Source organism: Bactrocera dorsalis, chromosome 4, assembly GCF_023373825.1.
Source record: "Bactrocera dorsalis isolate Fly_Bdor chromosome 4, ASM2337382v1, whole genome shotgun sequence".
In the NCBI taxonomy this organism is placed as follows: domain Eukaryota; kingdom Metazoa; phylum Arthropoda; class Insecta; order Diptera; family Tephritidae; genus Bactrocera; species Bactrocera dorsalis.
In genome coordinates this window covers 16,042,867-16,061,803 of record NC_064306.1, presented here as the reverse complement: position 1 = coordinate 16,061,803, position 18,937 = coordinate 16,042,867, and the positions used below count along the sequence as shown (strand labels likewise).

At 37.1% G+C, this 18,937-nt stretch overlaps 1 protein-coding gene across 1 annotated transcript in view; it reads right to left on the bottom strand.

Moving 5' to 3' along the window:
- The window catches only part of LOC125778377 (probable serine/threonine-protein kinase roco9), a 44,206-nt gene extending 29,801 nt beyond the window's left edge, over window positions 1–14,405 (bottom strand). The window contains exon 1 of the mRNA XM_049455697.1: window positions 11,886–14,405. Within this exon, the coding sequence (XP_049311654.1) occupies window positions 11,886–12,187 (302 nt within the window). The 5' untranslated portion in view covers window positions 12,188–14,405. The remainder of the gene's footprint in view (window positions 1–11,885) is intronic.
- Between the last annotated feature and the right edge of the window lie 4,532 nt (window positions 14,406–18,937).

Sequence of the window (18,937 nt, the reverse complement as noted above, 5' to 3'; positions counted from 1 at the left end):
GAGTCTAGGAACTATATCCGTCGTCCACCAAGCACTGAATATAATCCGCAATACACTCTTAAGACCGTCAAACATGGTGGTGCAAAGTGGAGAAGTTTCTCGTACAACGGCGTGGGACCAATCCATCTGATATCAGTACGTATATGTGGATGTATTGAAAAAAGTTATGCTGCCATACGCGGAATGGAATATACCATTAAAGTGGTTGTTTCAGCAAGATGACCCGAAACATATAAGTAAATCTGCAAAGGAATAGCTTCGGGTCAATACTGTTGAGGTTATGTCGTGGCCTGCTCAGTCGCCATAGTTTCCATTTTTTAAATTTATTATTAGCTTTATTGCATTTTGGTTTGCACTTCCACTATTTTGAACACCGAATTATTGAGCTTTTTATTTAAGTAACTTATATTTTTCCGTTTACTGAGTATTACTAAAAATTTGAAAGTGCATAAAAAGACTGCATAAAATGAACAATTCGTGGATAAAAAATAAATGAAAAACATAACTTTGTATCTCATATTGTGATGCACTCCAATTATTTTGAACACAACTGTACATATGAGACAAAATAATAAAATACATACATATGTACATATATTATATTTAGTAGTAGGCAAGAAAACGCACTAAAGAGCAACGGTTCAAACAACGAACAGCAGTCTTGCATGCAAGCGCTGAGTATTGATGGTGTAATGCTACAAAAGCAACAACAAACTAACAAAGAAGTTGTTGAGGCAGCAAGAAAGACGATTGCTTGTATACATTTGCACACACACAGTTGCACGTATGCATTTAAATTTTTTTGATTTGATTGCCTTGTCGTAGCACAAAAACACACACGCGCGCACAAACACACTCGGCAAAGTCAAAGTCAGCAGGCAGCGTTGCAAAAACAAACCGCGGAGAAACAAAAACAAAACCAATGCCGTGATAAAACGAAACCGTAGTAACAACAACATTGTAAATAATCCTCATAAACAAAAAGTGAGCAGTCGGTTAAACGAGCAACTGGCCAAGCAACTCAGTGGTTGCCGATTGCGCTGAAAGCATCGGCAAGACTGTGATTTCAAGCGCATACAAAATACTTTTCAGAAATAATATAATTATTATTTATAAGAAAATAATGATTTGAATTTTACAATTTTTGTGGTTCTCTCTTCTTAGTTGTGTTTATTTATTGAAAAAGAAATATTCTTAGCTCTGCTTCTAAATCGCGTGCCATTTCCAAAGTGCAATATAGGAATTAAAACCACGTTCCACACCCAACAACGCAACGAAATTGCCACCACAATGTGTGTGTGAGTAAATTGGCCGGAAAGCCAATATAGCAATCGAGTCGCAGCTTAACAAACGAGTTAGTGGCGCAAAAAGGGAACTACAACGGCAATGAAAAAGGCCGACCGGCTGCCAGCCACTGTGGCAGCCGCCAAGCAGAAAGGTTGAAAGGCGAAAAATGAAAATAGCAACACAGAGCAATAAAGTCTAAAAGGTGCTTTGGCGGCAAGCAACTAACTGTTGGCGAGTCATACTACTAGTTTTTTACCACATCTTGTTTTGTTATTTAATGTTGATGTGTTTTGCTTATTTTCATATTTGTTGGGCGGCTGAGTTGCATGCAACTGCATTAAGCCTTGCTGTTGGGCAAACGGAAAAGAAACGCGCTTAAAAGTTAGCTCAAGTAAGACACAGTAAGATACATGACGACTGCTGGAGCGCTTTGTATTATTTTGGTTTGGTTTGCTACGGTTTGGCTTGGGTTGGTTGGCGTGGCACGCACAACATTGTCACACTCGCTCGTTCACTGGAGAGCAGGCACAGCTACCGACTGACTGCCACTACTTGTAAGGCTCGAGCTTGTCGCGGCTTCTGCTGCAACTGTTGCTGTTGAAACGCGAAAAATAAAACAAACTAAAAACAATACAATATTGGAGTGGCAACTGAGTGCGCGAACAGTCTTGCAACAGCGCGACACAACTGTGCTACCACTAACATCAGCACCAGCACCAGCACCAGCACCAGCCTTTCAAACAACAAACAGCAGACAGCAATTCCATTTTATTTTGTTTGCACAAAAAATAGTGGCGAGTAAAAAGTGGAAGCAGAAATTTTTTTATTTGAGTGTAGCTCGCTTCATGCCGCGGTGTGCCAAAACAAGAATATAAAGTTCCGAAAAATCGTGAAGACGACACTAAACAATTGCAGACTGTCCAAACTCGTTGTGCAAGCTGCATGCGGAACTATGGAACGCGCCAGGCCGAACGCACAGACAAGTTGCTTGGTTTGATATTATTTATTCAAAACTCGCAATTTTAGTGCCAAATATTTTTTTTTTTGCGGAAAAAATAGAGACGGCATTATGTAATATAACTTTCTATAATGCAAGACTTGTTGTCGTTGTTCGCAAACACTCTGTCTGCGGCTAATGCAGATCCACTTGAATCAACGGAAGCAATGAACTAACGTGTTACAGCAACAAATAAAATAAAATATAAGTGGAGCTTCAGTAGTGTTGCTAAGAAGTGCTGACAAAGCTGTGTAATGAACATGCCAGCAGGCAGCGCCACGCCTCGAGTTGACTACCACATGTCTAACTAAAGTGTCCTAATCAGCAACGCCTCTGCATACTTCAATATCTATTGTGGTCATCAATCAATTAGTTGTCACTTCAGCAGTGGCAAGCATGCAGCAACAGACAAGCAGACAGCGAGGACGCTCGACTTGTGAAACATTAAAGCTGGGTTGGTTAAACAACACATTGCTGGGCGTCACTTCATTTAAGCTAGCCTTGGCAGCTCTGCCAGTTTACGCTGACCGTTGTAAGCAAAGCAGCGATGGAGGTCTGAAGTCACTAGGCCGCTAGCGTCGTTTGTAGGAGCATAAGAACATATGATTTATGAGCTTAAGGGCTAATTACGGTGCTGGAAGAACAGATTAACTTTGGAAGAAAAATTGCAAAAGTATTCAGCAATCGTTATTTGAAGATACCGAGCTTGTAAAGGTTCTAGAAAATTTGTAACACTTCTTAAGCTGTTCCATATTAAATATATGGAAAGTATTAAAGCTGAAGCTATTGGGCGCGTAGAAAAATAGACAAACGGGAAAAGGGAAAGTTGTAAGACAAAAGCACCCTTCGTCTTGTCACGCTTTGAAAGCACGGAAAACTTTTAAAACACTTGCGTTGTTGCTAACTGTGAAACAACGCAAATGCAATGGGTGAAGTGTAAGAATTTTTTAAGTAAGCTTCCAAGGCAGCTGTGCTGAGCACGTTGCTGCGGGTTGTGAAGCGAGCGAGCTTGGTGCAGCCGACAGGCATGTGGGGGCGTACGCTGTAACATTTGGGGGCGTGTAGCGTGAAAAAGCTGAGCAAACTGAGGAGTTTGATACAAAAAAATATACAAAACTAGAAAAACTTACGGACTAGGAAGCGCTATGTACATACATTTGAAGAAGAAGAAACAAAAGCGGATTTTTGATGAGGAGCGATGCGGATAAACACTGTCATCTCGTACTACCAAGCAATGTGTGGGCGGCGAAACACAGTGACATCCACAAAACACATAATGACAGTAGCGGAGCAAGTGCGAAAGATTTGCGAAATCGCGCAGATGGAGCCCACACAAAAGAAATATAAAAGGAAATTGCAAAGAAAGCGATTGAAAATAATTTATTTATGATGCTGCGCTAAAGCGTGCTGAGCTGACTTACAACAAGTGAGGTACGCATACACTTATACATACATATGCATGTATGTATGTAAATATACAATACATATGTATGTATAAAAGTATATGTGTGCAAAGAATTGAATGAGCGGATTTGAGTTTTGGCCGAGTCAAGTGGCGTGTTTGTGAAAATATACCACGAAATGGTGCACAGTGAGAGTCCACGATAAATGCGACTAATACGAAATAAAAACTAACGGTATATTGCTAAGCCGACCGCACAAAGGCGAATATGAAGTTAAAGATAGGCAATAAAAAATAATAAAATTATAACATGTGTATTAATAAAAGACCTGAGCAAGGAAATAAAAACCATTTTAAATCTACATACATACATACATATGTAATGCTGAGCGTTTTGAGGAAGCATAATTTAATATGTCCGACGAATGATCCTGTTATCAGGTATTGGGAAAAGTGCAAAACTTTAGACAAATCCAAAAACACGTTGCATGCAGCGACAGACTCACGTTTGCAACAGGCAGTGGGGCGACGAGCAAAACGCAGCCGCGCCTCGGCATAGCTAGAGTTAAAACGGCACGCGAGCACTTGGAAAGTACTTCAAAGCATATGAGCGCACACGCGCTTGTGTGAAGTGCAAGTGACGTATACATGCACATATTGTATGTATATATGTACCATATGTGACTTACGCGCTAATGTGTGATGTGTGGAGCTGCGAACGACTGTTGTTGAGCGTCGCTTGCTTACCCACAAACGGCCAACAGCCACACAAGCGCACAAACCGTAAGACAGCAACAAATGTCTATATGTATAATATATGCAGATGTGTGTACTTAGACTACAGTTCAACTTAGTTCAGTTTGGTTGTTAAGCCCAAGCAGCGTTTCACAAATCTAGAATGACTCGGAGCGCGGCAGCAGGTTTCTTTGACGCCACAAAGGGCACTACAACGTACCGCCGCCGCGCCACGCCGCGCACTCATTTGCTACGCCCTACGCTTGGACCGAGTACAAAAACAACAAAAACTGCCAGTGCACAGTTATTGGGGCGCACAGATTTTAGTGTTGCTTGTGTGGCGACCAAGTCGGCAGTTGCGCAATTGTGATAATATGTACAAGCATGCATATACATACATACATAAGTATGTACAATAAATGTGTAAGGTATAAAAAGGTATTTACAGACAGTTGTGCGAGCAACTCGCTGCCTAAGCGCAGTGGAATGATGAATGGTTGCTTGTCTGGCTGCTTGGTCGCATTCGCTGTGGCTGCCTTATTGCTTAGTTGAGCGCTTGACTAGAGGTTGACTGACTGTGTGTGTGTGTGGCTTTGCACTACATCATCAACGTGAAGAACAGCAATAACAGCAGCAGAAACTTTGTTAGAAGCAATTTATCGTTTTGTTTGTGTGTGTGTGTACATATATGTATACATATGTATATGTATTATTTGGAGCTGTATTTATGTTTTGCTGTGTGTCACTACATTTGTTGTCGTTTTCGCCAAGTGGAACGTGATCATTTTGGCGTTTCTCTTATAAGCTATTGTTATTGTTGGCTTATCGCATAATATCTGTTGTGTGCCACTCTGCCAATTTTATGTGTTTTTTTGTTTTTGTTATTTCACTGCTCTTTTATAAGCATTGCAACACGCACACTCGCTACTGAGGGTCAAGCCTGTTATTTATTGTTTGAGTTATTTACGCAAAATTTATGTATGTAAATAGGTACATATGTACATACATACATGCATACATACATATATTCATAGACGTACAAAAACACATTTGCAAATATACCCACATCTGATTGATTATATTATTTACTATATGAATTGTTTGTTGTAATCACTTAAACCTGCAATATTAATCAGTTGCTTGTAAAGTACTTAATTAAATAAATTTATAATAAATTTACCTAATTACAAGTGACTAGTTTGAAACTAGTAAGATAACGTTGCTGAGGATACTTGCATTCGGCTTCCTTCGCTCTTATTTCAGTAACCACACTATAATTTCAATGCCTTTACACGCTTTTGTCGCTATGATTTTCATTTTGCCTTCATACACTCGTACTATAGCTATACAAATGCTTATGAAATTGACTTTTTTCGGTTTGCTTATTTTTACCACGCTTTGCCGGTGCACTACCGCTTTTCAATGCTTGCAGCTTAGCGTTTGTTATAATGTTTGTGGTTGCTTTTATTGCTTTGACTTGTGCTTAAATGAAATCCCGCTGTGCTGTGCAGTAACATAGCTACATATGTATGTATATAAAGGGTGATTTTTTAAGAGCTTGATAACTTTTTTTAAAAAAAACGCATAAAATTTGCAAAATCTCATCAATTCTTTATTTGAAACGTTAGATTGGTTCATGACATTTACTTTTTGAAGATAATTTCATTTAAATGTTGACCGCGGCTGCGTCTTAGGTGGTCCATTCGGAAAGTCCAATTTTGGGCAACTTTTTCGAGCATTTCGGCCGGAATAGCCCGAATTTCTTCGGAAATGTAGTCTTCCAAAGCTGGAATAGTTGCTGGCTTATTTCTGTAGACTTTAGACTTGACGTAGCCCCACAAAAAATAGTCTAAAGGCGTTAAATCGCATGATCTTGGTGGCCAACTTACGGGTCCATTTCTTGAGATGAATTGTTGTCCGAAGTTTTCCCTCAAAATGGCCATAGAATCGCGAGCTGTGTGGCATGTAGCGCCATCTTGTTGAAACCACATGTCAACCAAGTTCAGTTCTTCCATTTTTGGCAACAAAATTTTTGTTAGCATCGAACGATAGCGATCGCCATTCACCGTAACGTTGCGTCCAACAGCATCTTTGAAAAAATACGGTCCAATGATTCCACCAGCGTACAAACCACACCAAACAGTGCATTTTTCGGGATGCATGGGCAGTTCTTGAACGGCTTCTGGTTGCCCTTCACCCCAAATGCGGCAATTTTGCTTATTTACGTAGCCATTCAACCAGAAATGAGCCTCATCGCTGAACAAAATTAAAGCGCGAAACACATTTCGAACCGAACACTGATTTTGGTAATAAAATTCAATGATTTGCAAGCGTTGCTCGTTAGTAAGTCTATTCGTGATGAAATGTCAAAGCATACTGAGCATCTTTCTCTTTGACACCATGTCTGAAATCCCACGTGATCTGTCAAATACTAATGCATGAAAATCCTAACCTCAAAAAAATCACCCGTTACAAATGTTTGTATATATTTATGTAAATATGTGCACATACACTAGTAATTTTGCATGAACGACTTTGCCGACACGTCAAGCCTCATGTATGTATTATATGTATGTATGTATGTATGTTCATATGCATGCATAGACTTACTCCCAAGTTTATATGTTTGTATGTAAAGTTGTGTCGCTAAAGGCAGGTTAAAAGCACGCATACATACATACAATGTCTATTTGCGTATGTATATGTTTTGCAGTTGGCATGAGCTTGGCCTGAATTTATGCTCTTTTAAATATATCGACGATGTTGACGGCTACGAAGATGCTTAGAATAACTAAAGTCATAAGCTGAATTAAAAGCGCAAAAATTTCGATACGTTTCTGCACAATATTTATATACATACATGTAAACATGTATTGTTGTATATTTAATCCTAATTTTATTTTGTGTTTTAGATCCGTATATGTTTTCACAGGTCACCTATCAATGAAAATACATATCTCTCAATATTTAATACAAGGTTGCAATTTTTTACTTAAGCACCGTGTAAAGCTCCACACAAATAAGCTTTTGTAAGATTTCGAACTGTTCGATTTTTTATAAAGGAATGTGAATATGTGTGAACTTAACAACTATTTTCGTGGTTTTTATGCTTTTCCTTGAGCACAAGTTGAGGTACATGACTTGATGAAACTAGAAATCCAAGAGGGACACTTAAAATGCCATTAAGTGAAAACAAATAAATGGCAATATATGTATGTACATATTTATGTAAAATATTCGGTTATACCCGAAGTGAGCGCTTCCTTATTTATTTTTTTTGATCAGTTCCTACTTTTTAAGCTTTTCTGCACATTTTGCTTTCTTTTTTCTCCAGTTGGGAGACAGTTTCTTTATTTTTACAAAAAACAAAGAATAAGTGCGCTCAGATACATATTATATTTTTAATATTTACATACATATATACATATGTAAGTTGCTGCATTTTAGTTATTATATGCTTGCGCGCGTGTGTGTATTGGTGCAATTACTAAATATGTTGACCACTTTTTTGGCTGTGGCAAGTGCATATACTATGCAGCCCTACTGTTGTTGATGTTTTTTCTTTTTTCATACTTATGTACATATGTACATACATATGTGTTTTTATTTTTGTGTTTGTTGGACGCACTTTTTGAACTGCGCTTTGTTAATACGTTGATGTATTGCATACAGTTCGGTTGTTGTTGTTTGATATGGATTTTCCGTTTTCTGTGCTTATGCTCTTTACACTTTTTACATTAAGTAATTGTTGTAGTGTATGCAGTGTGGCTTTTCTGTTATAATAGAAAGCTTTCAATTTTTATTTTTTCGGCATTTTGCTGTTTGCGCTTTGCTTTTTTCACAGTCAAGCACGTGCACACACTCTTTTAATCGTGTACATACACACATACATACGTATATAAATATTTTCATGCGCGGATTAATCTTTATTAACGTATTTTTTTGCTTCGTGCTTCTGAATTTGATTTGTTGTTACTTGCGTACCTAGTTTCACTGTTTGGATGCCAAATTGTATTAATTGACTTCTGTGTACGTATGTATTTGGAAGTCGAGCCTCTACAAGAATCTGCTGCTGGGTTCACAAATGCACTCACACTTGTTAAGTCAGTCGTGACGTTCAATTTAGTTGTCATTTGACTGTCTCTATTAAAAAGGTACATCTACAACTTATTATGCTTACAATTTCCATAACTGTTCTACGTTACCGGAATTGACCCGAATTTTATGCGCTCAAGTGCTGCTATTTCCAGGATCTCACCCAGTTCGAGTTATTTCATTCTTGTTTTTTTACATTTACACTTTTTCTCTCTTTTACACGGTTAAGTGGGATAAGGTTTAGTTGTGTTTAACGTGGGATCCTACTGTCGACAGCTTAACTCCACGGTGCTCAGAAGCACAACGGATCAATACAATGCGTTGATCAGCGCCCTGAAAACTGGGTAAACATTTTCAGTACCAATTGGCAGTGTGGCATGGACACACTAACCACCTTGGTAGGGTTCGAGGCCCATCTAAAACCTCTACCGTACTATGTGCACGGCACCAGGTTGCAATGCAACTCCACATTCGAACTGACAAAGTCAGTTCTTCCCGCGATTTGGGTTTTAACCACAACCACCACGAATCTCCACAAAGGGCCAAACCCAATGAGCAGATTGGAGTTACCTCCAAGGGCTACTGCTCCCCGTGGTACCAGGTTAAAGTCTTTGGTATGACCTTGTAACCGAAGTTACCACCAGTTGAGTTTCCACACTACTCTGGACTGGTGGCCAGGATCTTAGTCGCCTTTTACGACAGGCATGCCTTACCGCGGGTATATTCGGTTTCTGCAAAGAATTATTCCAACTGCCAACTGCTATTTAAAAACCACAAACTCCGTACGAGCACATATGTAGTAAGGTGGGCAAGAATTATTAAAAAGAAAACAGGAAGTTAACACGTTTGACGAAACTTTTGTTTTGCTAGGAATGTAACAAACTGGTTGTTGTTTTTTTCGATGTAAAATGTGTAGATTATCAACATATCTGATTTTAACACATTTTTGGGCTAAATAAAACTTTGTAATTTCGTATATACTATTTCCATTTTCTTATTATATTTTTGTAAATATTTGCACAGTATCACGAATTAGTTGGAAATCTTAGAAAATATAGTTTTGAGTTGGAATTTCAGAATGCGTAAATTATTTTAATAAATATTATTTTTAAAATATTTTTTAAGTTGAGTTGGATACTTTTTTGTATACATTGATTTTTGAGTTTTCTTTGAAATTCGCTTTGTTGCATACATTTGTCTACATTTAGTTCGTAATAGTAATTCCTTATCAACTTGCATTATTTTTACACACTATTAAGCGTTAAGCCACACTACACATGTGCATATGTACGTAGTATGTATGTATGTATGTGTGTATGTATGTACGTACATACATATGTATGTATATAAAAATAGCTAATTTCCGTATGTAGAAAACCAGCCGCACATTTATGTGAATGCATATACATACATATAGAGGTATTTACGTATGCATGTACATACATATGCAGGTATGTATTCATAAATATCTGCAGCAGTTCAGCTCAATTAAATAGTGTTTGTATGTATGTATAAATAAATTAAATCGCAAGAATTCATCAAACTAGCTTGTATGTAGTGTGTGATTTTCCGTGTAGCAAAATGAGGAATTCCCACTAAAATTACGAATTGTGCTAAAAATAAATATATGTATAAATGTATAACAAAGCGAAAGTCACATCCGGTGCATGTATGTATGCTTGTGTATGTCGTTTTAAATGTTTTCAATTATTTCTGAGAAAGTGTTGCTTAAGATTATTATAACAAAAAGTAATATAAATTAATTCAAGGTAACGGGAGAGTTTTTTAAATATTGATAGTACTAAAATTGTAACGGCAGTTCCAAATGTACAAAGAAAGTAAACATTAAAAACTTATTTAAAAGGCATTTTTAATTCACTATTGATAATCTTTTCGTTTTATAAAACTATATCTTGGATACAAAGCAGTGACGAAAATCTTCATTCACACACTTCTATCCACACACATACATACATATGTACATAATTATCGCAATTAAGTGTGTGAACCGCCAAGCCGTAGAGAGTGAGCGGAGCAACAGAAACCGCAGTTTCCCGCACAGGAAGCCAAACTTTCATGCGCATTAGTAGTAGGACATTAAATCAATGTCCGCATAATCGACGAAACAACGGAATAAAAATGGTAAGAAATGGTAATAGCAGCAAAATGGCATACAAAAGCAAAAAAGAAAAAGAAAAAATCGCTCAGAATACCCAATAGTCGAAGAAGACACACAAAATCTTAAACAAATCAACGAAATGAGAACTTGAAGAAAAGAGGAAAAAACGGTTTTACGCTTCGGCAATTCAATTAATTTTCGCAGAACGAAACGAATCGTACGCTCCGAGCTGCTGGCTACAGCCAAATATGAGATGGGTACTTTTTTATAATACTTTTTTATTGCTCCGTGGACTTGTGCGCGCGAGTTGTTAATTGTCGCACGGCGTAAACGACAGCAACAAAAATAACATCAACAACAACAACAGTACGCCATATGGGCAATGCAGGCGCAGTGACACGTGGCTCGGTCAAACAGGCCAGCCAGGCAGCAAACGGCAGGCCGCTGAGTGAGCGCGGCGCAGTATCTGCTCAAGTCGATTCAGTCAGTGCGGCGAATATCCGCATTTTATAGTTCGCAGCAGATAGATGTTGGGCCTGTCGTGGTAGTTGTTTGTGTGGTTATTTGTGCGCACACTTTTCGTTGCTTATAAAAATACTGAATAAGTCATCAGCACTTGTAGCGCTGGCGTTATTATACATGTGTACATATAGCGATGAGCTAGCTTATTGGAAAATGCGTATTCACGTTGGCCCAACGCTGTGCGCCTTGTCACATATGCAAAGGTACATCAATTTGTAGTAATGTTGTACATACATACATACATATGTATGTCTGTATTTATGCACAACCGCACAATTTTCCACAATAAAATATGCCAAGCTCCTACATTGGAGGGGGTGTGGAGCTAAAGCTTTATGATAAGCTACTGATGCAGCTAGGAGGGTTCATAAAACACTATTTTTGCTGGCAGTTTTAATGAACTAAAAATATGATGACGTCATCTGATTTTATTTTTATATTTATTTTCAACTCTTAATTAATTTAGTCTTTGATTTTTTTAAATTAATTCAATTTTTACTTATACATACATATGCCCTTTATATTTATGTACATACATACATAAATACTTACAACATATACACATATACTACTTAATTAATCACTTGCCTTTATAAGGCTATTTACTGCTATTTCGCATCTCAACCATTCTTCTTACAAACATACAGTATACAATCGTATACACATTCATACAGGCATACGTAAGTACGTAGCGTAAGTATCGGTAACTCCACTTCACTCGTACTCACCTCGGCAAATTCGCCAGGTAGCGTGACTGCTTCTCACGCCGCAGCTCGTCGGTTAGACGACAATACGTATTATTGATGCACACGCTACGGCGGAGATTCGTCTCCGAATCCTTGATGCGCTCCAACTTGTGCGCACACAATTGCAATATGCGTTTGCGTTCCTCGCGTTGACGCAGCTTTGGCGATATCATGGGCACACGCGAGCGATGATGATGATAGCCGATGGGCGAGGAACGTGGCGGACCAAACATATCGGAATCGTCGTCGCAACCGTTCACTGTTGTTGTTGTCGGCAAGGTCATTTTGCTTTTACTTGTTGCTGTTACTTTTGTTGCGCGCCTTTCCTTTAATTCCGTGTAGATTAATATACAATAACAACCACAAGTGTTGTTGCTTCACCTTCGTAAGAGTTTCTCGCTCGCTTGATGTTTGTTTATTGCTTTGTTGTTGTGTCCACTTCTTACTCGCTTTGGGTTTTAATTGAATTTCTCGCACAAAATTTCTGCTCTACCGCTATGCTACGCTTGTGCGCTGTGTGGTGACTGGCGTCGCGTTAAGTGTGGTGAAACTGGAGTTGAGTAACGTAGCGTGTGGTAATTTGCCACTAAGTCACAGACTTCACCCTTTTGAGTGGATTGTTGTAAGTTTTGAGAAAATTTTCGCCACTGCTATTGTTTATACGTGTGAATGAATGTGTTTGTTAAGGGCAACTTAAGTGTCTTTTAAAAACGATATGCCAGTTTTTTCTAGACTCACTGTTTAGTTTTTTTCTTGCAAATTACTTATCATTTCTTATACTTTGAGATTTCTATTTTTTATTGTTTTGTTGTTGTTATTTTTGGCTTTGTATTGTGCACCTTTTACGTGTACATTTAACTCAAGAGTGTTACACATCTATTTAAGAGCGCAGAAAAACTTGTTCAACCACTTGGCTGCCGCGTGTGTGTTCTTGCCTGAGTGTTTGTTGTAACGTTTGGCTTTTTATGTGTTTGTTGTTTTGATAGATCACCGCAATTGCAATTTGTTGTTAGTTGGCTGCCGTCACCGTCGCCGTCGCCGCTGGTGCTTCTGCTTCTCTTGTCTGTTGCAAGGCAAACCACAATTTATTTCCACTTAATTATTTTTTTGTTTTGCTGTTGCTGCAACTGTGGCAGATTGCTGATTTGTCTTGCTTTTAGCTTTGGCCTTTTCGTGTGTATGTGTTTATAATAATTTTGTCACAGACAATTTTATTTATTCAATTTTAATTTAAATTACATAAATACTCATATATTTGCACATGTTTTTTTGCAGGAAAATCTCTTCTGGATTTACAAAATGTTAGCTTAATTTTTTTATAATACAATTTTAATGAGATATAAATTTTTAGCTCCTTGATCACTTTTAATTTTTTAATGGTGTGCTCTATTCAATTAACACGCTTGTGGTTCATTGCACTTTTCAGTTTCACAAAAATTTGCTGCCAAAATTTCCAAAGAATTGTTGTTGTATTTATAATTTAATGCTATGCAAATAAAACACAAGCCCACTATTTTATCTGCAAATAGGTATGGTTGTGGTTGTGCTCTGTGGCTGCTTCAATGTAATGCACGTTTAGTCACTTCATTAGCAGTCAATAATTGAATCACCAAAATAAGTATGTATGTATGTATGTATGCACCTACTTCTTTATTATATATTTGAGTTTTTAAAATGCACTTGAATTTTTCACAATTACTTAAATTTTTATGTTGTAAAATTATTATTACTTTTTATTTACTAATATGTATTTATTAAAAACGTTGAAAATTCAAAATAATCCACGGCCTTTTGAATTTTCACGCTTTGGCTTTTTAATGTTTTGCAAATGTTTGATTTATGTATGTTAATTAGTTTATTTCTTATTGTAATTTCTTTAATTGCTGTTAATACGTTTTTAAGCAATTGCACAAACGCTCTGAATATAGTATATACAAAATATTATTAACACAAATTTTTAATTTTTGCTTTCTTTTAGTTTTTCGTTACTGTTGTTTTTATTGCAAATCCTTGCGTATAATATTTGTCAATAATTTTAACAATTATGCACTTAATTAATTTTACAAAAATTTGTTATGAAATTTACACAACTTTAATGTATTCTATTTAACATGTTTTGTTGTTGTAGCTATTGTTATCAACACACAATTAATTAATTATGATTATGTTGTTCAGTTACAGTTCAGCTATTTCCATTACTACTACAGTTCATTCGCTAGTAATGCATTTGTTTGTTGTTGTTGTTTTTCTCCTGTTTGCCTCTGCGCTTATACCGTGAGTCTGTGTGTGGCTTTTGCTTTTCATGTAAGCGAGAGTCTCTTTGCTTTTGTTGTAGACAGATAGAGCTCTAGCTAGCTGGTTAGTTGGCGTTTAGTGTTTGTGGTGAAAACAAATGTTCCGCGTATATTTTCAAGCACGTCCACACGGTTCTCACGTTCACAGTGAACTGAACTGTAGTACACCCGTCAATTGGTTGTTTGGTTCGGCTGATTGTGGCAAACCGACTGATTTCAACTGACAGACGGCAAGCAGGCGGAAGGCTGAACAATGTACAGCGCCATAACAGAGCGCTAACAGAATCAACAGCCTGACGACTGCCAACAACAGCAGAGGACCGTTTACCTATGTGACGTTATAGACAGTTTGGGGTAAGGCCAATAGTTCATACATACATATGTATCTCAATATATGTATATGTGTAGCTCTATGGCTGCAAATGCGAGGCAATAAAGTCGCACCAGCCAAGGCAGATAAACAGTCGACCGCAAAGAGCACGAGAGAGCGCTCATGTTGCATTTGTTGTATATAGGTAGCTGGATGTACTATATGTATAATGATTGTATGGTTCGCTTTCTGTTTGATCGGAGTGTGCTCGTATAATAACAGCCCCAATAATGCAGACGCCAAAGGGAGTCTACTGGTGGTTACATTAGTTTTCTAGCTTCGCCTAAAACGCCCCGCACGTTTCCCCACTTTCCATATTGCTGGCATTGAGTAATGGGTAACCACTGTAACGTTGAGACAATGCGACGGTTATACTTGAATTCGTAACAAAAGCGCGTTGATGGGGGATTAGAACATTGAGTAGCGCAATGTCAAATGAACTGGGCAGCAGCTATAATAATCATAACAACGAAATACAATAACAAAATCATCAAGCAATCAAGTGATGTATAATTAAAAAATGCTTGTTTTACTGCGTTAAGCGGCGAGCGAAGAACAACGGCGTTTGCCATTGTCAAAGAGCAATCGATTTGAGTGAGTGCAAAGAGAGCACGGCAAAAAGCACACTCAAACGCACTTACGGTTTAGTAGAATGCAAAATTAATTTTCAGGCATATTGAAATTACCAAATATCATAAATTAATAAACATACTTGGCAAATACACACATGCAATGGAATATGCATCAAATCATATAAATATGTGTATATTTGTGTATATACATATGTATGTATGTCCATAAGTTTCAGTTATATACAAACATACACAACAAATACGTTTTTGTTTTTTGTTTCCTTGTGAATTTACCCACTGCTGGCTATACATATTTCAGATTTGTTTGGTAATTACGGTAGGAAGAAACGCTTGCAAAAGTGTAAGTAAATATATATGTATAAATGTATATGTACATACAAACCTACATTTATGCGTAAATATATATCTGTGTATATACATACATACATATACATATGCAGTTATTTTTTGCTTTTAAAAATCTTTTATATCTTAACATTGACTTGCTTTAATTTGCCGTCCAGCTACGGCTTTAGGCTCATATAGTATACAGATATACACACCTGCAATGCATTCAAACATCTGCCTGTGCATACGAATACTTACATACATTGCTTATTTATCAACGTTTAAGCAAGTTTTTTTTGTTACCTTTCTTTCGTCACTAAAAATTTATGCGCGACTAACCTTCCACGTCACATCTTCGCCTCCCCTTGCTGAATTATCTTTGTAGTCTTTTGGCTTTGGTAGGCAATAATAAGAAGAGAGTAAGCAACAACGTCAAGCTTGCGTTTACTAGCTTGAATGTATGTGTGTGTGTCGTCAATGCTGTGGCGCTCTCTTTGGCCATAGCAAAGGCAATGAAACAGTTCATTAATTTTTGCAAATAACATTTAGACATTCTGTTACTCGCTCAAGTGCAAGCATATACATACATGTGTATGTTTGTCTGTTGTCCATGCGCAGGTTTGTTTAAGCGTTCACTTAGGTTATTGCTTTATTGATAAATAAATATGTTTGAGAGGGCCTTTAGTTTAACGTTTTTTAGTTTTAGTTCAATGTATTCACTGGATTTAGCGAACATGCGACATAATGGCACAAGCACAGGCGTACATGCATATGTGTACGAGTTTTGTTGAGTTACGCTAGTACCTGTCTTCCGCTACTGACCGATATCAATTTCATGCGAATGAGTTTGTTGGCACATGAGGGTCAAATGTCTCAATCAAACGAGTGCTTGATGTAGATACATACATACATACATACATAGTACATACATAGATACGATCGTTTGCTAAAATATTCTGTTGAGTGCATTATAAAGGACGATGAAACATAAAAATGAACTCAAGAATATTATGAGATCCCCAATTGTATATGAAACCAAAAAATGGTACTGTGGACCAGTCAGTGTTAACAATTGAAATAAACAAATTTGACGAGGAAATACTCATCTGGCAGGTTATTTGCTTTTGCGGCCTTAAGATCACTCCATTTACCTCAAAGGCTGCTATATCGGCTGACAATTATAAGAAGGAGTGTATAAACCGTCGCCTTATACCATTTTATAAGAAACACATTGTGTCAACATTATTATTATTATTATTTTGGCCCGATTTAACCACAGTATACTATGTCCATTCCACTTTGGCTTTATTGAAGGACAACAAGCCAATTTTGTTAGAAAAAGAGCAGAACCCTCCAAACGCTCCAGAATTTCGCCCAATAGAGAAGTACTGGGCAATTGTTAAACGGAATTTGAAAAAGGATCATCGAGTTTAGTTTAAAACGTCGACTAATTAAAAATCCTGGCTTAACAAAAGAAGATGTGCTGAATTTAATGAAGGTTTAATTCAACTAAAAGCGGATAAAAACTGGTTCATTAATCATTAAAAAATTTACAAGAAAAAATTAATAAAATCCGTTACGATACAAATGACACAATGTGTGCAGTTTCTTTTCGATACAGTCCTTAGTACCACTATTTGTAAAGTAATCACAAGGTCAAAGCCTACCTTCACACAACGGCAACTCTTTAACTTCACAATATACTACATTCAGATATTGAATATCGAATGAAACTAAGTTGGAAAGCTAAATAAAGCCACAAACAAATATAAAATCATATACTACACAACACAAAAAAATTCATTTTTTTTTTCAATAAATAAATACATATGTATGTTTATTAATTTCTGTCCGTTAATCATGATTATCAAAAAAAAATTCGGTCACATTTCAGAATATTTTCTGCAATTCGTTTTGGCCCCAAGCTGCACCATGTCCATTCACCTTCTTCGTCTCAACGCACGTTCTCTCCAAGTTTTCAATGCCCGCGTCTGGCGGAGGTGTTAAATCAGGATCCCTTTCGATACTCAGTTTGAGTTCTAACAGACCTTGATCTAACATGCGTTCCCATTTGTCAACTTTCCGTGAAGATGGTGTAAGCTCAGCATTTTTGTCAGCGGCCTTATCCTGGTGTAGCTTAAGTTTTCTTGTCTCCAAAATGGGTGGAGAAGTAAGATCGATGCTTGGATCGGATGTTCTAACCTCATCTGAGCTATTTTCAGCTGAGCAATTTTCCACAGACGGCGGCGTCTGCGGTGTTGAGCTGCCCTCATTTTGATTTGCGTTATCGTTACGGTTAATATTAGCAGTACGTTTTGAAATATTATCCCCTATAACGCCGGCAGAGCATTCTTTTGTCACCGATCCTCGATAAATATTATACTTAAAAGGTGGCATATCGATGACGATTGGTTTGAAACTGAATTTAAGCCAAGAGCCCATTTTAACAAATCTTTGTAAAAGTTAGTATTTTATTTATTGCGGTAGTTCGGTTCCTTTCGGTATGACAGTTTCCACAGGAATGTAGAATTTTTTAAGTTCTGGTACTATTTATATAAATATAAATGAAGACATGGTGGCAGAAGAAATGCAACATGATCTAAAAGAGATCAGGTAGGCCAGTATAGCAATTTTAGAGAAAGCTCTTCCATTACTTAATCCTGCGTATTATGAAAGGATAACCTTCGGTAAATTGTTGGGGCGTTGATGTTTTGTCGGCAGCCGAAAACTGGTAAATAACTCTTTTGTATTATTTGTGATGTATTGTTTCTTTTAATGACCTTCATGAATTGAAATTACGGTAGTATACCAGGAAAGGTATGTATTATATTTTATGAAAACAAATTTTTGTAGTTTAAGGACGTCTTTGTCAATAATGAAGAGATGTGTTGATACAGTTTTATTCTAATCTTCTTTCTAATAACAACAAACTTAAAAAATCCATTAATTAATATAAAACTACAAATTTATGGAATAAAAACTCAAATATTGTGTTGACAAAAGTCTACATACAGTACAAAAATATCTTAGTTCAGTGCGAAAAACTGTAAAAAATGCTAGTTATTAAGACGTTTTAGTATTTAGTTGGGTCCCCATTGGTATCTATAACTGCTTGAAGACACCGTGGCATTGATTCTGCTAAATTTGTCAACGCTGCAGATGTAATGCTGTTCCAAGGTCCCAATATGCGCTCTTAGAGTAGAGCAGAGCTAGAAATTTGGTTCTTTCTAATTCTACGCTCCAAAATCTCCCATACATGTTCAATAATATTCATATTTGGACTTTGAGGTGGTGTATTTAATTCATTTGGAGTATAATAATGCAACCAATCCTTGACAATTTGCGCCGCATGCATCGGATCGTTATCTTGTTGAAATATCCAACCGGAACCGAGCCCTAAATTATCCACCAAACGCTTCAAATTATGTTGCAACAGAGACTTATACTTAT